The sequence below is a fragment of the Cyanistes caeruleus genome, chromosome 32, assembly GCF_971803275.1.
Source record: "Cyanistes caeruleus chromosome 32, bCyaCae1.hap1.1, whole genome shotgun sequence".
Classification (NCBI taxonomy): domain Eukaryota; kingdom Metazoa; phylum Chordata; class Aves; order Passeriformes; family Paridae; genus Cyanistes; species Cyanistes caeruleus.
The window spans coordinates 2,033,989-2,053,832 of NC_141733.1; the positions used below are offsets into that span (position 1 = coordinate 2,033,989).

Here is a 19,844-nt window from a genome sequence, read left to right on the forward strand (position 1 = left end):
GGGCGGGGGGGGTCCGTCCGGAGAAGCCGATTAACAACCTGGGGACGGGGGCGGGGGGGGGACGCCACCGGGCGCGGCAGCACGTGCTGCCCCCCCCATGTCGCAGTTTTCCTCCGCAGCGGAGCCGCACCGGGCGGGAGGGGCGGTGCGGGGGGGGGGGCGGGAACGGCTGTGCCCCCCCGCCCCCATCCTACGCGACAAACACATTACTGGGAGGGCAGAGGACCACAGGAAGGTCAGATCCCCCCCGTACCCCGCACTCCCCGTACGGGGGACCCTTCGCAAGGCGGGGGTGGGGGGGTGAAGGGGGCTGCACCCCGCGGCAGGAGGGTCCCTGTCCCTCCCCCACCCCCAGCCCCGCAGCGCGGAGGGCGGAGAAGGCGGAGCGCACCACGCGGCTCAGCCAATCAGCGGTGGGAGGGCGCTGATGGACGGGCGCTGTGACCAATAGGAGCGCGGGGCGGGGGCGCTCGGCCCGCCCCCCGGGCCGGTATATAGGGGGACGCCCGGGGGCGGCGGTAGTTGGTACTTGCGTCGATTCCTTGCTTGTCGGGACGAGTAACCAAGCCGCAGTCATGGTGAGGGGAGCGGGCTGGAGAAACGGGGGGGGCTGGGCCCGCGGCGTGCCGGGGTACAGGAGGAGAAGGCCGGGATCTGGGGGGTACGGCAGATTGGGGGAGAATGGGTGCGTTAGGAGAGGAGGGGGAAGGAGTAGCGGGCGGGAGACTTCGGGGGGGGGGGCGGGAAATAGGGCTGAGGGGTATAAGGGTGGGGGGAGCCAAGTCGGAAAGTTGGGAGGGGATGGGGGGTACGGAAGGAGCCGCGGGTGGGTGAAGCGGGGGCTGGGGATGTTGGGCAGGGGCGGAGGGTGAGGTCCTTGCTAAGGGGAGCACCCCTGGGGAAGCGGGGGAGGGGGTCACAGCACTCTTGGGGTGGTCGCACGTGGTCTCTGGTAGCCCACCGGTGGGGGCGGGGTCAGCCCGACCGTTACCGTTCCCGCGCGCGGGAAGGCGCGCGGCGGGGGCACAGCCCCGCCCCTCGCCGGGGGCATAGCCCCGCCCCTCCCGCACACTCACCCTTCCCCCCCCTAAACCCAGTCCTGGGCCCCCCCAATCCAGCCCTGGACCCCCCCAAACCTCACCCCTCCCTGGAACACGAGGTTCCGAGGTTTTCTGCGCCCACTGGAGCCCGCCAGGCTGGTCCCGCTCCATGGTTCCCGCGGGGGTCATGCGGGCCGCTCTCGGCTCCAGGGCTCCGCCAAGCCCCGGTGCCCCCCCCGGGCCGGGGGAGAGGAACGCGCGGAGCAGGTGGCGCGGGGCAGGGAGCGGCCGGGAATGTGCGCGACCCCCCGGCGGTGACGCCATCGGCCCAGCCCCGCGGTTTCGGCTCAGCTGGTGCAGTCTCGGCCTGCGCTCAGCTTCCTCTTCCTCCTCCTCCTCCTCCCGACCTCGCCCTGCCCAGGCTGCCGGGCTGTAAAATGTCCTCCCTGGGCGCCATTTGGGAGCAGATGGTGGCAGCTGCGGGGTGGCAGGACCCCCAGAGCGCTGCCCACAGGTGGCTGGAGTCTGTTCCCAAACACGGATGTCACTCCACACCTCCCTCCTCGGATCCTGCGGGCACTTAGGAAAGCCCAGCCACTCATTGGGGCAGCACTAGGGCACAGCTGGGGTTTGGGGGTGCTGAGATTAAGCCCCTGTGATATCCCAGAGGAAAGGGTCGCAGCTCCTGGGAGGGGCAGGATGAGACCCTTGGAGCTGAGCACAGTGCACTGGAGAAAAGGGATGTTCTCCGGGATATCAGGATGTCCCTTAACTGGGAAAGAGGGTAATGGGCAGCCAGCTGCAGAGGGGGCTTAAGTGTCCTTGACCACACTGGAGCCAGGGATGGAGGGGACTGGGAGTAGTGGGAACCAGCAATAACCCAGGGGAACCCCAATTCCTGGCTCAGTGGGGTGTGCAGGATGAAGGGCACCATCTGGTGCAGGGTCTCAGCCCCTGGGGAGGGAGAGCAGGATGGGAACACCAAAGCTGAGCACAGTGGGTACACCTGGGCAGGATCTGGGGATCCAGCTGTGGGGAGGGACCCAGCCCAGTAGGTGCTGGGGTGGGACAAAAAGGGACAAAAGGGGTGAGCCAGAGCCGTGTCCCCCGCAGCGCGAGTGCATCTCCATCCACGTGGGCCAAGCGGGCGTGCAGATCGGCAATGCGTGCTGGGAGCTGTACTGCCTGGAGCACGGCATCCAGCCCGACGGGCAGATGCCCAGCGACAAGACCATCGGCGGGGGGGACGACTCCTTCAACACGTTCTTCAGCGAGACGGGCGCCGGCAAGCACGTGCCCCGGGCCGTGTTCGTGGACCTGGAGCCCACGGTGATCGGTGAGCGGGCGGGCGGGGGCCGGGCGGCGGGGCGGGCGCTGGCGGCGGGCGCTGGCTGCTAACGGGGCCCGGGGCTGTCCCCGCAGACGAGGTGCGCACGGGGACGTACCGGCAGCTCTTCCACCCCGAGCAGCTGATCACGGGCAAGGAGGATGCGGCCAACAACTACGCCCGCGGGCACTACACCATCGGGAAGGAGATCATCGACCTGGTCCTTGACCGCATCCGCAAGCTGGTGAGTGTCCTGTGGGGTCTCTGGGGTGGCTCCATCCCTGCGGGGGATGTGGGGACACTGGGAAGCTCCAGGTGTCCCTGAGCAGGTCCTTCTCAGTCCATCAGCACTTTGGGCCAGAGGGTGGGGCTGTCCCAGGAGGGACCTCCTGCCTTCCAGGTGGGACCTGCATGACCCCTGTTGTGCCTCCATGATCTGGATGAGATCATCTGTCAGCCTACAGCACATCCTGGCTCCCTATGGGGTTTGGATTCTCTTAAGTGATCAGGATCAGCCCCTTCCCCTCCCCTTGACCTGAATTCATTTACTCAGGGCTCTGCAACCCCACCAGGCCAGGATGTGCATTCTGAGCATGGCATGTTGCCAGGGATGCAATGGGGCTTGTGGGATTCTGTGTCATTTCTGTCCCTGGGAAAACCTTATTTCATCCCTTTTTTAGGGTCATGTGAGGTTTCTCCTTGATCTGGACTCTGATCCTGCTTGACCAACTGCTTATGAGCAGCTGTGCCAAGTGTTTAACTCTTGCTGGGGCAGAGCGGATTCTCCCTTCCCTCAAGCAGATTTACAGGGTCGTGGGAGGAAGCAGCTGAAGGGAGGGGGCAGGAAGGGGTCCCTTTTCCTGAGGTCATGCTGAATGACAGCGTAGTGTGGCTGCAAGTAGAGCTGGCAGAGGTGCCCCAAAATTCTGAGATCCTTGGGGGAAATATTTGCCTTCCTGGGCAAGTCTGTAGCAGCTGAAGCTCAGAGTTACTGACAGTTTGGTCTTGTTTTCCTATTCCTGCCTTGCAGGCTGACCAGTGCACAGGGCTGCAGGGCTTCCTGGTGTTCCACAGCTTTGGTGGTGGCACCGGCTCTGGCTTCACCTCCCTGCTCATGGAGCGGCTGTCTGTCGACTACGGCAAGAAGTCCAAGCTGGAGTTCTCCATCTACCCGGCCCCGCAGGTGTCCACGGCCGTGGTGGAGCCCTACAACTCCATCCTCACCACCCACACCACCCTGGAGCACTCCGACTGTGCCTTCATGGTGGACAACGAGGCCATCTACGACATCTGTCGCCGCAACCTGGACATCGAGCGGCCCACCTACACCAACCTGAACCGCCTCATCAGCCAGATCGTGTCCTCCATCACGGCCTCTCTGCGCTTTGACGGAGCCCTGAATGTCGACCTGACAGAATTCCAGACCAACCTGGTGCCCTATCCCCGCATCCACTTCCCTCTGGCCACCTATGCCCCGGTCATCTCTGCTGAGAAGGCTTATCACGAGCAGCTCTCGGTGGCCGAGATCACCAACGCCTGCTTCGAGCCGGCCAACCAGATGGTGAAGTGTGACCCACGGCACGGCAAGTACATGGCGTGCTGCCTGCTGTACCGCGGGGACGTGGTGCCCAAGGATGTCAACGCCGCCATCGCCACCATCAAAACCAAGCGTAGCATCCAGTTTGTGGACTGGTGCCCCACCGGTTTCAAGGTGGGCATCAACTACCAGCCCCCCACGGTGGTGCCCGGGGGCGACCTGGCCAAGGTGCAGCGCGCCGTGTGCATGCTGAGCAACACCACGGCCATCGCCGAGGCCTGGGCCCGCCTGGACCACAAGTTTGACCTGATGTACGCCAAGCGGGCGTTCGTGCACTGGTACGTGGGGGAGGGCATGGAGGAAGGGGAGTTCTCGGAGGCCCGTGAGGATATGGCTGCCCTGGAGAAGGATTATGAGGAGGTTGGGGTGGATTCTGTGGAAGGAGAGGGAGAGGAAGAAGGGGAGGAATACTAAACGCTGGGTTCCCTCTGTCACTGTCGCATGTCCACGAAATGTCTACTTCAAACACTTGAGCTTCCTTGTGCAGTGCGAGGGGTATTGGCCCTGTGGGCTTGCCCAGGGCTGTGCTGCCCTCTTGGATGTGATCATGCAGTTTTACCATTATCTGTACCGTGTCTGTGAATAAAAGGCTTTAAGAGAAGCTACACTGTGTCGGATACAAACCCTCTGTGTCAGCGCCTGCTCTCGCCCGGGCCGGCTGGCCCCATCCCATGGGAACAGACTGTCCCTATTGTCTGTGCCCAGTGAGGCAGCTGGCACGGTACTGCTGCTACCCGAGCTGGCCAGCCCTTCCCTGCTCTGTGAGCCGGGGGGGGGGTGAAGCCCCCACATCCCTGGGTTGCACAGGGTGTGGCCTCACCCTGGGTACTGCTGCACTCCTTCATGAGCTGTCTGTGATCCCCCAGGGGGGCCGTGCCCTGCCCGGTGCCCCCAGCGCTCGGGAGCCCAGCCCTGCCCCCCCCCGCGGCTCTCCGGGATTAACGCGGCCGGGATTAGCCGTGTCCCGGGATTAGCCCCATCCCTGCTCCCAATTCCGGGGGGCTGCGCTGGGGCTGCGGCCCCGTGGGAGCGCCGGGCGGGCTCCGCCTATCAGCGCGCGCCCCGCCGCGCTCCGGCCAATGAGCTTCGCCTCATTCAGCCCAGGAGCCAATGGGCGGCAGGGGGCGGGGCCTCGCGGGCCCGTTCAGCCCGGATACTCTGTAGCGGGGACCGGACGCGGGGGGCGGGGCCACGGGAGGGGCGGGGCCAGATCGGCGGAGCCGGGCTGGACCCGGCGGGCTCAGAGCGGCGGTACCGGCGGTACCGGAGAGGCTGGGCCGGGGTGGCCGTACCGGCTTTGCTGTCCTGGCCCTGGCCGCAGCAGCCCCGCTCGGCTCTGCCATGCTGGCCGCGGTATGGCCCCTGTGGAGCAGGACGCGCTGGCCATGCGGGAGCAGATCTTCCACGAGCGGGTCCGCGAGTGCATCGTGAGTGCCCAGGGGCCGCGGTGAGGGGCGGCGGGCGGGGGAGGGGTCCCGGTGTGGCGGGGAGAGGTGGGAGGGCCCTCCATGGGACCGTCGGGATCCCCGGTGGCAGCTCTACGGCTGTGGCCGTGCTCCACACCCCGTGTTTATCGGGCCCAGAGCCGCCGAGGCTGCGTGTGCCCAGCAGATAGCGGGGTCTCGGGGCTGGACCCTGCTGAGCTCCTGCCGGGACCCCTCTGCCCGCTCCAGCAGCCCCAGCTGCGGTCCCGTCGTGCTGGGAGGGCTGGGAGTGCTGGGCTGTGGTGGTGTCGGAGCCGGGCAAGCCCCACGTCGGGATCCTGGCTCTGTCCTTGTCCCCAGGCCAGCAGCTCGGTGTCAGGGAGAAGGGATCCTACAGAGCCCCCTAAAGCTCGGGTACCAGAGAGAACCAGCTGGGTCTGCTCTCTGTTCCCACAGGCTCAGGGATGGGGATAACCTGGATATCCTGGTCCTGGCAGGACCTAAGGGCCTTGGGGATGCTGCGTGCAGGGCAGCCAAGTGGGCTGTGAGCAGCAGTGCTGGGGCTCCTGGCCACAGCCACGTTTGGTGCCCACAGGAAGGTCCTGGTGGCCAGAGCCTGGCACCTCTGCCCTGAAGCCCCCCAGACCTCCAACCCAGGGAGCTGCATCTCAGCCAGGAGCCCCTGGCTTAGCACAGGCAGCACAAAACTTACTTGGCCTGACTTCACTGAGTGCAGGAGGGGTTGGGGGTCCCCACATCAGGCAGAGCATTGGTCTGTGGGGCACAGGCCCTGGCAGGAGGGAACCTGCGGCCTGAAACCCTTCACTGGGAGGGAGCAGGAGCAGAAGGACCTGCACTTCTGGGAATCCCGAGCTGGAGCAGCTCTGGGGGCTCCCACTGCGCTGGCAGATCCTGGGGACCCTCAGCCAGGGTGAGAGCACCCCCAGTTCGGCAGAAGGGAGGTGCCACAGCTGCTCCCCACCGCACCTGTGCCAAGGTGGAGGATTCAGGCGACCTTTCCTCATCCTGACGCGTACTCGGTGGGATGAAAGGTCGCCGTGTTCCCTGAACATCGCCTGCTCTGGCTTGACCTCGGCGTTCCAGCGGGGGCGGGAGGGACATCGCAGATGTCCTTGGCGCCTGATTCGAGCCCGTTCCCGTGGCTCTGCTGGGTGCCAGCAAGGCCAGGGCTGTGGGATCGGGCACTTCAGGGATGTCCCACGGGCTTTACCAGCACAGGCTGATCCAGACCTTCTGGGTGGGCTCTCAGCCCTGTGGCCTGGGTGCTGTGCCAGGGCACCCATGTGTGAACCCTGTGTGCAGCCCCCATGGAACAGATAGGTCTGAGCACACGAGTGGGGTGTAACCAGGGCTAGGAGTGGAAAAACAAATAGGGTGGAGCTGACAAGCCCCAGGGCTGGCAGCATCACCTGGGGTAGGAGTGCTGCCCTCAGGGCATGCCCACACTCCTCTGCCTGCAGATCTGTGCCCTGCTCTTCGCCAGCCTCTACATCCTCTGCCACTTCATCATAACCCACTTTAAGAAGCACACAGATTTCACAGCAGGTAAGAATGGGAGCTGCCAGAGCCAGGCAGCCCTTGACAGCCACATTCAGCCTCCAGAGGGTTCTTCCTGTTCCTCCATTCCTTTCGGCTTCCCCCAGGAGCCCCGGTCCTGCCACAGCCTGGTTGCTGTGACACCAATTGCTGCCAGGCACCCACCAGCTGCCCTAGGTGGGAGCAAAGCCCAAATCCCTGGGGAGGATTTCTGCAGCATTTGGAGTGGGGAGGACTTGGGCAGGGGGCAGGGAGCGATGCTCTGGGCAGCCCTACCTCCCCCAGCCCTTTGGTTTGGGATTTTGTCCCTGCAGTTCACGATGACGAGGATGCTGCTGTCAACAGGATTGCGTAAGTTCCTGCTTGTCCCGTTCCCTGATACTCGGCCTCTTCCTCAGCCAGGACACAGTGTCCTGTGGGTGCTGGTGACGCTGGGGGACAGAGCCAGGCTGTGACACCCAGGGGAACCCTGACCTTGTGGTGGTGCTTGTCCCTCTGGCAGGTTGGGGCTCTGTACCTTCACCCTGGCTGTGGCACTGGGTGCCGTTCTCCTCCTGCCCTTCTCCATCATCAGCAACGAGGTGCTGCTCTCCTTCCCCCAGAACTACTACATCCAGTGGCTGAACGGGTCCCTCATTCATGGTGGGTGCACGGGATCACCCTGGGGTGTCCCCAAAATCTGTGGATCAGCCTTGCCCTGCCTGGGAGCTCACCCCATGCTGTTCCTCCTCTTCCAGGCCTCTGGAATTTGGTCTTCCTCTTCTCCAATATGTCCCTGGTCTTCCTCATGCCCTTTGCCTACTTCTTCACCGAGTCAGAGGGGTTTGCAGGATCCAAGAAGGTGGGTGATCCTGCACATGTCCCCCCTGTCCCCCACTCTGTGACTCCCCTCTAACCCAGCTCCTGCAGGGCATCATGGCCAGGGTGTACGAGACGTCGGTGGTGCTGCTGCTGCTGACACTGCTGGTGCTGGGCATGGTCTGGGTGGCCTCTGCCATCGTGGGCAACAATGCTGCCAGTCGCCAGTCACTCTATGGTGGGTGCTGGGGCTCCTCTGGGCTCTCCCTGCTCCAGGATCAGACCCTGGCACTGAATGGAACTGGGGATCTCTGGTGCCGCTGGCCTGATCCCGCTGTCTCCGCAGATCTCTGGGAATATTATCTGCCCTACCTCTACTCCTGCATCTCGCTTTTCGGCGTCCTGCTTCTGCTGTGTAAGTTGTGTTCCCATGAGGCTCTGGTGGTGCTCCATTACAGATGGGGTCTGGAGGGGCTGTGCTTCATGGCTGAAGCCTCCAGGATCCCTCTGGGGGTGTGGGGAGGGGTAGGATGGCAGGGCACCTCCTGTTCAGCCTCTCCTCTCATCACAGTGTGCACCCCCTTTGGCCTCTCCACCATGTTCACTGTCACTGGGAAGCTGCTGGTGAAACCCCGGGTAAGGGGTCCCCCCCAGTCCCTCCGTCCCAGCTTTGGGGGTGACTGCCCCCAGGGCTGCCTGGTCTCCCACCTCGGGCATGGGGAGCCTTTCATGCAGCCCAGCAGCCACTCACAGGCTCCTCATCCACCCCCAGCTCCTGGAAGACCTGGATGAGCAGCTGAGCTGCACAAGGTTTGAAGAAGCCGCTGTGTCCCACAGGATCCACTCTGGTGGGTGCTGCTGGTTGGGAAAGGGGAGCATAGGGTGGATTTGGGACCCCTCTACCCTACCACACAGGAGCTCTCATCCCTCCTGAGCCTCTTGTGTTTCCCCCCTGGCAGGCAACGCTTCCTGCTGGCTGAATCTGGACATGGAGATGCTGCGGGAGCAATTCTTTGCCATCCGGAGCAAGAGGAGGAAGCTGGGTGAGGAGCCTGGTGGGGGGAAGGCCGGGGCACTGGGTTTCCTCCAGCTTGGCACTGGGAGCACTGGTCCCTGGCAGCCCATGCTCTGTGGAGGGAGGGTGGGGGCATCCTGGCACCTTGGGGTCCCCTCAGTCTCCTGCCCTGGGGTGGGAGCTGTGCTCCCCTCTCACCTCAGCACATCCTCCCCACAGAGCTGCGGCACCGAGCATCGCCCTGGCAGAGGAACCTGGGCTACCCCCTGGCCATGCTGGGCCTCCTGGCACTGACGGTGAGTGCTGGGCTCCCAGGGGAGCTGGGGGTTGTCCCCATCCTCACCACTGTCCTCACTCCCTCCCTGCTCCTCCCAGGGCATCTCTGTGCTCATTGTCTGCTTCCATGTCCTGGAGCTGCTGCTGGATGATGCCGCAATGCCACGGGGCATCCAGGTACCCGGGCTGGGGGATGGCACAGCTCAGGGCCGTGTCCCTCGCTGCTCTGGGGCCATTCCTCCGCAGCCTGCTCCCTTCTCCTCCTGCAGGACGCGTCCCTGGGACAGGTTTCCTTCTCCATCTTCGGTTCCTTTGGAGCTGCACTGCAGGTTGTCCTCATTTTGTATCCTTCAGGCGGGCACTTGTGTCCCCGGTGATGTCCCCGGTGATGTCCCCTGTGTCCCCAGCACCGTTCCCAGCGCCATCCCATCCTGTTTTCCTCCTTAACACTCCTTGCAGCTACCTAATGGTCTCCTCTGTTGTGGGCTTCTACAGCTCGCCCCTGTTCACTCGCCTGCTGCCGGAGCGGCAGGACACCCCCCTCACCAAGGTGGGAGCAGCAGGACGGGGCTGGGGGGCTCCTGGGGGGGTGCAAGACCCCGTTCCCCCCAGCAGGTCCCTGTGCACTGCTTGTGCTGTCCCCACGTGGGAGGACAGTGCCTCGCTGCAGGGCAGGACCCCCCAGTGCTTCCCTGGCATTTGGAAAGCCCCTTCCCCAGCCTGGGGGTTCCCTGCAGCAGCACTGCCCCCCAAACCTCCTCCTCCTCCCCAGATCATCGGGAACTGTGTGTCCTTGCTGGTGCTCAGCTCAGCGCTGCCCGTCTTCTCCAGGACGCTGGGTGAGCCTCCCAGAGGGGTCAGGGTGACACCTGGATGGATGTGTCCCCAGGATTGGGGTGCCCTGACCAGTGTACCCCACCCCTGTGCAGGGATCACCCGTTTTGACCTCCTGGGGGATTTTGGCCGCTTCAACTGGTTGGGGAATTTCTACATCGTCTTCCTCTACAACATGGGCTTTGCTGGGCTCACCACGCTGTGCCTGGTGAAAAGGGTCTCCTGGGCCGTGCAGGCCGAGCTCATCCGTGCCTTTGGTGAGGACAGGGACGTGAGGACACGGGGAGCTGGGGTGTCCCTGTCCCCAGCCTGGCTCTCACACTCTCCCTGTATCCAGGTCTGCACAAGCTGCCGCTGCCCGTGACGCGCTGCCGGAGCCGCAGCAAGCCCTGCTAGGGCTGGGGGACAGGCACGTGTCCTCCCCACTGTGGTGGCCCGCAGGGTGGCTGCCAGCCACAGAGCTGGTCCTGACAGCTCCTGATGCCTCAGGAACATCAGAGCCCCTCAGGGAAAGCCGAGACACCTTTGGGGGTGTCCCCCCCTGCTCTGTCTCAGCGTGTTGTGCTACTGAGCCTTGGCTTTGAGCCACAAACCCCCAAGGGGTGCGGGGTCCCCCCGAGGCTGTGCTGGCTGCAGCCCCCACCCCCTGTTTACATACCTCGTGCAAGGATGGCCAGACCCCCCCTGACCCCCCCCAGCTGCTCCCTGGGGTCTGGTTGAGTTTTAAATGTCACCCCATTGTCCTGACACTATGGGAGGGGGTCCCGTGCTCCCTTGCCCAGAGTCACTCCACACTCCACCCCTGTGTCACTCTGGGGCTGCAGGGGGGCACTGGTTGTCCCCTGCCCACCCTGAGGCCTTTGGGGTCCCTAATAGGGGGGCCTGGGGTGCAGGAGGCAAGCCCCCCCTCTCCGGCAGCTTGATGTGATGAGTATGTCAGGTCTCTGTTACCATGGAACTTCTTTGGAGAAATAAATAGTGACTGTTTTTTATATAAAAGTACTGGGGGGTTTATTCATCCCGAGGGCAGGGCCAAGTAGGAAGGGGGCAGGGGTGGGGTGTCCCTGCTTTGGGGGGGGGGTCACAGTCCTGCCCCTCTTTATGGCCCATATGGGGCCATAATTAACCCTCTTCCTGGCTGGGGTTAACGAGCTTCTTCCAGAAAGGGCCACAGGCGAGGGCAGCTCCCTGCCCGCTGCCTGGGCTGGGGGACCCCGGGGATGTTGGGGGGCTCCGGGAGGCTTCGGGGTATGGGCTGAGCTCCCCCAAGTGAGGAGCAAAGCAGAGGCTTCACCTCCTGGGATGGAGGGTCGTGCGACTGGAACGGAAACTGCCCCGGGAACCGGCCCCCCACCCATCCTGCCCCGGCTGGGGCCGAGCCAGGCCGCCCCCCGCCCCCCCAAAGCGGGGATGGGGGGCCCTGGCCCCCCCTCGCCCCCCGGGCTGGGGCCGAGCAGGAAGCACAGGAAACCTGGTTTATATTGCAGGAAATGAGGCCATCGGTGCCCGCGATTTCCCCGCGACCTGCTCTCCTCCCAGTCACCCCGGGCTGGCACCGGAGCTGCGGGGAAGCTGAGGGGGGGCGAGACCCCCCCCCGACCCTCTTCCAACCCTTCACTACCCCGCTGCTGCCTCCTGCCCTCGCCGGGGCCCGCGGGACCCTTGGGGGCTCCGCCAGGAGCTGCGTCGGGGGGCACGGTCCCGGTCCCGGTCCCGGTCCCGGGGGTGCTCCTGGAGGCGCCCATGTCCCTGTTGGAGCCTGGTGCCCGTCCCGGAGCAGCCCGGCCCCATCCCCGGCGGTACCTGGATCCCTGGCGGAGGCCGCTGCCGCTCCGGGGGTGCCCCGGTCCCGGGGCAGGGCAGCCCGGCGGGGGCGGCCCCGGGGGATGTGGCCGCCGCTGCCGCCGCTCCCGGGGGCCGGGTCCGAGGCGGGGCCCGGCGGGGCTGCCCAGCGCCGAAGCCGAGCGGCCGCGGTGGGGGCAGCCCGGCCGGGGCGGCTGAGGGCGGGCGCACGGTGCCGACCAGCACCCAAGGCAGCCGGTACCGGGGGCTGGGCCAGGAACGGGGACCGGGACCGTGGGTCGGACCGAACAGAGGGGACCGGGGTAGTGCCAGGGAGCGGGTCCCGGGAGCGGGGCTGTGCCAAGGGGACGGAGCAGGTGCGGATTCCGGCGGCACAGCCTTAGAATAACGAGGGTCCTCGGTGCGAGGGACAGCGGGAAGAGAAGAACGGGGACTGGGAGAGGGGGGTCCCCGATCCCAACAGGCGGTGACAGGAGAGCTCCCAGGACCAGAATCGCTGCGTTCGGATGGGATAACGGGGGGTTCCGGTACCGGAGCGCACTGCGGGGACCGCGGAGAGGAGGCGGCATCAGAGTGCGGGATTTAGACGGGAAGGGGGAGCAAGCTCGGGGTAAGATCCCGGTGCCGGTCCTGGGGCAGCCTCAGGAGCCCGGTGTCCAGTGCCAGGGCAGTGCCCGGAGCCGGGTGCCGGTGCCCGGTGCTGGGACGCAGCTCCGCGAGGGCTTTCCCTGAGGCTCGGGCTGGGTCGGGGGCTCCCCCGGAGCGGGGTGCAGCTCCGGGCGGGGGGAGCCGATACCGTGGGCGCGCAACCGGCGGCGCTCCGAGTGGGTGGCGGCACCGGCGGGGGGGTACGGGGGGGCGGTCAGTCGTCCCGAGCTGCCGCGGATCCCGCAGCAAGGACGGGACCGTGGGTGTGAGAAGGAAACGGCGCCGACCCGCCCCTGGCACCGCGACCATCTAAAAGCCCCGGGGCCGCCACACCGGGACCATGCCCGCCCCAGCCGCCCGTGCCCCCGGTGACTGAGCGGGACCCGCGGAGGCAGCGGAGCCCGGCGGGCGGGATGCCCCGGTGGAGGCCGCTCGCCCTCGTCCTGCTCGGGCTCGCCGCCTGCCTGCTGGCCGCGCCGGTGCTGGGCTGCGGCCCGGGTCGGGGTCCGGTGGGTCGGCGGCGGCTGGGGCGGCGGCAGCTTTCGCCTCTGCTCTACAAGCAGTTCGTGCCCAACGTGCCCGAGCAGACGCTGGGGGCGAGCGGGAAGGCGGAGGGCAAAGTGCTGCGGGGCTCGGAGCGCTTCAGGGACCTGGTGCCCAACTACAACCCCGACATCATCTTCAAGGACGAGGAGAACACGGGGGCGGACCGGCTCATGACCGAGGTGGGGGCTGCGCCCGGCCCGGCCCGGTCCGGCCTCGCTCTCGGGGGGCGCGGGGGCGCGGGGGTGGTGGGGGGACGGGTGGGATCACAGAGATCCTCGACAGAGCTCATGGACCTTTCTAAGTCGGCACCGACCCTCTCAGGGGCTCACGGAGCGTTCCTGGCCGCCACCGATCCTCTCCAGGGCGCCCCGATCATCCCGGGGCTCACGGATCCCCCCGAGTGGCACCGAGCCTCCTCGGGATCACGGAGCCTCCCGGGGTGCAGGGTCCCTGCCGGGGCCGCGCTGTGCCTCACCCCGGTCCCCTGCTCCCTTCCACGGCCCTTGGCAGCGCCAAAGCCCCGGGACGAGGCGGTCCCGTCGCGTTGTGCATTCGGGACCGCCGGGGATTAACGGGATGGCACCGGGGGCACGCGGTACCGGCGGCTCCACTCCCCCTGCGCCGCCGCGCCCCGGCCCCAAGGTCAGCGGGGAGGGGGAGGCCCTGGTACCCCTCTCCTCGGGGGGAACCCGGGGCTACGGGAGCCCGGGACGCGCCGCGCTCCCGTCGGGATGCTCACGGTTGCCATGGCGAGGGGCGGCCCCGCGGTCGCCATGGCGACGGGGGATGCTGCAAGTGGTCCAGGCGGCGCCGGCAGCTCCCGCGAGCCGGGACGGCGGAGGCGGCGGGGCCGGGGCGGCGGGGCCCGGCGGGGCCGCGGGCGCGAAGCCTGCCCGGGGTGCGGGTAGCTGAAAGGGCCTTTTGTGGCCGCGGCGGCATTCCCGGGGCCTGAGGTCAGCTCCGGGCTGGAAAGCGCCTATTGTGGCCGGGCCGGGCCGGGCCGGGCCGAGCGCATTCCTGCCCCCCCGCCGCTGCCGCCCCCCCCGGCACGGCTGCCCCGGGCCCGCGCCCCGCACTCCCGCCCCCGCGGCCCCGCGCTCCCGGGAACAGCTTTGTTGAGCGGGGAACAGGGGGGCACTGGGGCACTGAGGGACGCTGTGACCTCAGTGACTGTGGGGGGACAGCTCCGACCCCTGCACCCCATGGCGATGCTGCTGATGATGGGGAGAGGGACCCGGAGCTGCCTGGGACGCCCGGCTCTCCCCATCAGCCCAGACTCGGGGCTGCTTCAGGGTCAGCTTCCCCCCCAGCTCTGCTTCACAGCCTCCCCATCAGGTTAATCAGTCACTGCCGTGGCTGCGGGGAAGGTGACACCGTCCCGGTGCCCGTCCCGGTCCCCTGCCTGTTCTGCCCGGCTGCACGTGGAGCAGCTCCACCACGGGACCCCGGGGCACGTTAACGTTCAACCTGCATCCAGGCAGGGGGGCAGCTCGGCCGTGATCCTCTCTGCACCCTGGGGGGCACCAATTCTGCCCCCACAGCAGCTCCTTTGGGGCTCAAAGCCCTTCACAGGCCTGGTGTCTGTCTGTCTGTCTGTTCCTGTGGGGTCCCTGTGTGTGGTGGAGAGGGTGACCCCGGTGCTGGCGTGTCCCCACAGCGCTGCAAGGAGCGTGTGAACTCGCTGGCCATCGCGGTGATGAACATGTGGCCGGGGGTGAAGCTGCGGGTGACAGAGGGCTGGGATGAGGACGGGCATCACCTCCCCGACTCTCTGCACTACGAGGGCCGGGCGCTGGATATCACCACGTCCGACCGCGACCGCCACAAGTACGGCATGCTGGCACGCCTGGCCGTGGAGGCCGGCTTCGACTGGGTCTACTATGAGTCCAAGGCGCACATCCATGTCTCTGTCAAAGCAGGTACCACACAGAAGGGGCTGCCACCGGGGCAGGGGGCTGCCATCCCCATAATCATCCCAGCCCACGGCCTTGCAGCCCCTGCAGCCCCTGCAGCCCCTTGATATCCTGGATCCATGTGGGATTATTGCTCTGGTTGGTGTCTGGCCCCAGCCCAGCTCCCCCCACCCTACCTGGCTCCCCAACAGGCAAAAGCCTCACTTTCCCCTCCAAATTTTGGCCAGATGGAGACAACCTTGTGGTTCAGCTCCTGGTGAGGGGAATAGTAATGCAGGCCCAGCCCTGCAGGCCCCAGCCCTGCAGTTGCTCCAGCCAGCAATTCCCATCCAGTCCAGAAATGACAATTGACAGAAAGTGAAAATGGCCATAAAATGTCACCGTTCCAGGCCGGAACAAAGGGCATCAGTGCAGGGTGGACAAAGGGGCCCTGCAGCATTCAGGAGCTGCATGCAGGAACTGGGGGAGCTTTGGAAAATACCCGCTTTGTTCCGGGGGTGGTTTGGGGGTCTGGGGTTGCCGTTTCCCCTCTGGAGGTGGTGGCCCGGTGGAGGTGGCTGGTGGGGACACCGATAACTTTCTCCATCCTCCCAGATAACTCGCTGGCCATCCGCACCGGTGGCTGCTTTCCCGGCCACGCCACCGTGACGCTGGAGAGCGGCGAGCGCCGGGGCCTGGCTGAGCTGCGCCAGGGTGACTGGGTGCTGGGCGCCGAGCCAGGCGGGCGCCTGGTGCCCACTGAGGTGCTGCTCTTCCTCGACCGGGACCTGGGCCAACGCGCCTCCTTCGTGGCCATCGAGACGGCCAGCCCAGCGCACCGGCTGCTCCTCACCCCGTCCCACCTGGTATTCGCGGCCCGCGGGGCGGCCAACGGCTCCGCCGCCTTCCTGCCCATCTTCGCTCGCCGCGTGCGCCCGGGTGACGCCGTGCTGGCCCACGGGGCTGGCGGGCAGGGGCTGCGCCCCACGAGGGTGCTGAGGGTCTCTCGGGAGGACGGCGTGGGGGTCTTTGCCCCTCTCACCTCCCACGGCACCTTGCTGGTCAATGGGGTGCTGGCATCCTGCTATGCCGTCCTGGAGAGCCACCGCTGGGCCCACCGGGCTTTTGCCCCCCTCCGCCTGTTCCACGGGCTCCTCTCGCTGCTGCCGGCCCACCCCGAGCTGGGCAATGGGACGGTGCCAGAGGTGGGCATGCACTGGTACTCCCGCCTGCTCTACCGCCTGGCTGGGGGTGTGCTGGGCCAGGAGACCCTGCAGGTGTAGGGGTTCCTGCCCCCCCAGTTAGCACGTGGCAGGAGATGCCGCACACTGGAAACGGGGAGATCCAGCCCTGGGCACCCCTCGGACCTGGGGAGGAGGGACAGGGGCACCCCCTTGCTGGGGGGAGGTTGGGGCTCAGCACTGCCCTGGGGTGCTGGAGTGTCACGGGGTGGCCCAGGGACCTGGCTCAGCCCTGTGCTGTGTCCCAGAGCCCCCCGCAGCTGGGTCCTCACACCTGGACCCCCAAATGCTCTCCTGGTATTTATTGCTTTATTAACCACTGCACTGGGGCCGGGGTTGGCGCCTGTCAAGCCACATCCCGGCACCACCAGACCCTGTCCTGGGGCCAAATCCAGCTGGGAGGATGCCAAAAACACCCCAACACCAAGCACTTGGCAGCAATTCCTGCCCTTCCCCCTGCTCTGGGTCTGTCCCTGTCACCCACAGTGTCCCTGTCCCTGCACCACAGGGTGGCTGGATGGGGTGTCTGCCATGGGCACCGGGTGTCTGCCGTGGGCACCGGGTGTCTGCTGTGGGCACCGGCTGTCTGCCGTGGGCACCGGGTGTCTGCTGTGGGCACGGGCACCCTGTGCCAGGTCCAACTCTAACTACGCTAACCGCTAACCCACCCTGCTTGAGAGTTTTATTTTTCTATTTATAAATGGTAATATAAATGTCCCCCATGCCTGCCTGTCCCAGCAGTGAGGCTCACCCCACGGGGCAGAGGGCAGCCTGCTTTTAACCACTTCTGTTTAAAAAACCAAAAGAAATACTACTATTTAATTGTTTGGGAAAATAAAGAAATATGGCCCTATTGAAACTGTGGCTGGGAGTGGGGGATGTGTGAGGCTGGGCTGAGGAGTCTGGAGGGGCTGGAATTGACCATCTGAGGGGGCTGGGGGTCCCTGGGGCTGGGCATCTTGAGGAGCTGGAGTATCCCAGGGTCTGGGGGTCACTGGGGTGGGGGTCAGGCATCCCGAGCAGCTGGAGTATCCACCTGGAGTGTCTTGGAACTGGGTAGGGCATTGCAGGGGTCTGGGGTATCCTTGGGGGTTTGACATCCTGGGCCTCTGAGGGTTCCTGGTGCTGGAGTAGGGAGCCCAGTTCTCCCTGGCCTTTCTGGACCTCAGATGGGCAAAAATCTCACTTTTCCCTCCAAATTTTGTCCAGATGGAGACAAGCTGATGACTCAGCTTCTGGTGAGGGGAATAGCAATGCAGCCCTCAGGGGCTGGGGTATCCCCAGAGGGGTGTGGGTCCCTGGGGCTGGAGTTGGGCAATGTAGAAAATTGGGGTATTTCCAGGCTGGGGGTCCCTGAGGCTTGAGTTGGACATCGCGACAGGCCGGGGATCCCTGGGACAGGGGTCAGGCATCCTAAAATATCCCTGGGGGCCTGAGGGTCCTAGTGCTGGGGGAGGCTGCGGTGGGGGTCTCGGGGAGCAGGAGGTGGGTGTGAGTGTTCTCGGGTGTCTCGGGTGTCTCCGGGCCGGGACAGGTTGGGGAAGCACGGTGGGGGAGGGGGTCAGGACCAGGACACTCCTCCCCCCTCCATTCACGCTCAGAGGCGCGACCACCACGTGGCCACGGCCCTTCCCTCCGTTTTCATGAATGGAGAGCCCCTCCGGCCAAGGCGCCTGCGCGGCCCTAGCCCCGCCCCCTCTCCCGGCCCAGCCAATGGGAGAAGGAGGGCGGTGTTGTGGTCACGTGCGGCCGCCGGTGTAGTGGCGGCGGCCCCGCCCCCCGGCACGTTTATTGCGCCGTTTGCCGCGCCCGCCCGCGCCGCCGCTCCGGTTCCCATCCCGCAAGGTTCCCATCCCCGGTTACCGCGCCGTGGGGCACCGCGGGGGAACTCGGCCTGGGGGCGTCCTGCGCTCCGGAGAGGGGCGATGCTCTCTGCGGAGGGCGGGCCTGCCCTCCGGGGGTCTCTGCCCGGGGGTGCGTGGGAGCGGGGCTGCTCCCGTGGGGATTAGCGGGGACGGCGGGTGCACCGGAGGGGCTCAGCACGGTGGGTCCCCACCCCAGGATGGGGTCTAGGGCCGTGTTCAGCCTGGGCAGCCTCCACGGAGCCGTGTCCTCTGGAGCCCCCCCGGGAAGGGGTTCGTGTCTCTCCGTCCGGCTCCGTCCCCTGCCCCGGGGTGGTGCTGGGACCACCCAGCCGTGTCATTTCCTTCCACGCAGGTAAAACCTCCCTGACCCACCAATTCTTAGGTGCTGGGGGCTGAGGTGCCCTTGGAATGAGGTGGAAGTGGGTCTGAGCCTTGAGGGGAGGATTCGGGGGTCCCAGGCAGCCCCCCATACCTGGTGCCACCCTTGCCGCCTACACCAAGGTGGTGGTGGTGGGCAAGGATGAGTTCCAGCTGCAGCTGGTGGACATGGCTGGGCAGGTAATGCTGGGGCAGTTTGGGGGGTCTTGTGAGCCACCCCTGTTACTGCCTTTGTCCCCTCTCCTCCCCAGCATGAGAACACCATCCTGCATCACTGACATCCATGGCCACGTCCTGGTTTACTTGGTGACATCCTTGAGGAGCTGAGATGCTCCTGAGACCTGGGGATGAATCACCCAGGACAGGGGGAAGAAGTGCCTGGATGTCCCCTTGTCCCCACAGCTTCCAGGCGGTCACAACCCTCCACAAAAAGCTGTACAAGAGCCGGGGGAAGACCCGATAGGTGCTGTCCCTCCTGGGGAGGGGTGGCCAAGGGTGGTCTGGGCCCTGATCCCCCCGTGCCTGCAGCATGCCCGTGGTGCTGGTGGGGAGCAAGGCAGACCTGGCCCTGCAGGGGGAAGGGGGGTTCTAGGGGTCCCACATGTGTGTGTGTCCCAGTGGCACATCCTGCCTGTCCTCTGCTCTGCTGTGTCCTCAGCTGGGCAGTGAGGACAGATGAAGGGAAGAAGCTGGCGGAGTCATTGGGAGCCATTTTCCTCGAGTCCTCAGCCAAGGAGAGCCAGGTCTGGGGGACAGAACCCACCTGGGGCTGGGAACGGGGTTCCCAATGTGCTGCCACTGATGTCCCCTCGTCCTCAGGTGACCACATGTCCTGGGACCACCATTTAGAAGTTCTCTGCCAAACTAAACCAGGACCCCATGGGAGATCTTCATGAAGCTCATTGAGGTTGACCGAATGGACAATTCCTCCGGCAGATCCACAGCTGCTGCCTGATGTGATCCCTGGGATGGGGCAGGATCCCTGGATGCATCAGACCCTTCCCCAGGCTTTGGGGAAGCCACATGGTCCTGCTGTGGTTTGGAACCCCTCATTTTGCACAGGCTGTGGGGCTCACAGGGGGCTGGGGGCTCTGTCCCAGCCGGGAGCCCCCCAGCTCATCCCTGCTGTCCCCAGCATGCACAAGGACAGGTCGGGGCCATTCCTGCTCTGGCAGCCAGGGCTCAATGTGGGTGTTGTTCCCAGCGCGGGGCCGCAGTCCGGCTGGGCTGGACCCGTGGGAGTCGGGGCTGAAACAATTAAACTTTGTTTTGTCTGTAAACCCCTGCACTGGGGGGGCTGTTCCTTGCTGGGGGGAGGCAGCATGTGAGGCTCCCTCCAACAGCCCAGCATGGGGGTCCCTCCAGCTCTGGCTGTGCTGTGGGGCTGAGCACCCCAGGGCCTCACTGGGACCCTTGGGGGCTTCTTCAGCCCTGTCCCCTCCATTCTCTCCCTGAAAACTTCAGTTCCCACTCTGTGAGCATGGGGGGGGGCTCTGGCTGCGGTTCCCCTTGTGGCTTATCTCCACCCAGTTGGACTAATTATTGCTAATTGCTCAATTATGGTGGTAAAGAGGAGCAGGAGCTGCTGGGGGGGGTGTGTGAG

The 19,844-nt window shown here is 65.8% G+C and overlaps 4 protein-coding genes across 4 annotated transcripts; all 4 read left to right on the forward strand.

Annotated features, from left to right (window-relative positions):
- Positions 1-368: 368 nt before the first annotated feature.
- On the forward strand, positions 369-4,565 carry LOC111943761 (tubulin alpha-1B chain). Its single transcript, XM_086870321.1, has 4 exons — positions 369-578; positions 2,154-2,376; positions 2,463-2,611; positions 3,398-4,565. Exons 1-4 carry the CDS (start codon positions 576-578, stop codon positions 4,376-4,378), a joined length of 1,356 nt encoding a protein of 451 aa, XP_086726447.1. The 5' UTR covers positions 369-575; the 3' UTR covers positions 4,379-4,565.
- A 583-nt stretch (positions 4,566-5,148) lies between these two features.
- LMBR1L (limb development membrane protein 1 like) lies at positions 5,149-10,867 on the forward strand. The gene is made up of 17 exons (XM_086870310.1): positions 5,149-5,391; positions 6,870-6,954; positions 7,260-7,296; positions 7,448-7,587; positions 7,683-7,786; positions 7,855-7,981; positions 8,090-8,158; positions 8,315-8,379; positions 8,516-8,591; positions 8,703-8,786; positions 8,978-9,054; positions 9,134-9,211; positions 9,304-9,377; positions 9,494-9,584; positions 9,807-9,873; positions 9,964-10,125; positions 10,206-10,867. The coding sequence occupies exons 1-17, from the start codon at positions 5,320-5,322 to the stop codon at positions 10,262-10,264; spliced, it is 1,467 nt and encodes a 488-aa protein (XP_086726436.1). The 5' UTR covers positions 5,149-5,319; the 3' UTR covers positions 10,265-10,867.
- A 967-nt stretch (positions 10,868-11,834) lies between these two features.
- DHH (desert hedgehog signaling molecule) lies at positions 11,835-16,857 on the forward strand. Its single transcript, XM_086870328.1, has 3 exons — positions 11,835-13,044; positions 14,523-14,784; positions 15,373-16,857. The coding sequence occupies exons 1-3, from the start codon at positions 12,733-12,735 to the stop codon at positions 16,038-16,040; spliced, it is 1,242 nt and encodes a 413-aa protein (XP_086726454.1). The 5' UTR covers positions 11,835-12,732; the 3' UTR covers positions 16,041-16,857.
- Positions 16,858-17,641: 784 nt separating this feature from the next.
- On the forward strand, positions 17,642-19,521 carry RHEBL1 (RHEB like 1). Its single transcript, XM_086870409.1, is given in 7 exon segments — positions 17,642-17,843; positions 18,294-18,435; positions 18,499-18,562; positions 18,642-18,709; positions 18,770-18,826; positions 18,912-18,984; positions 19,128-19,521. Coding segments are annotated over 7 exon segments (675 nt in total). The 3' UTR covers positions 19,197-19,521.
- Positions 19,522-19,844: the final 323 nt, after the last annotated feature.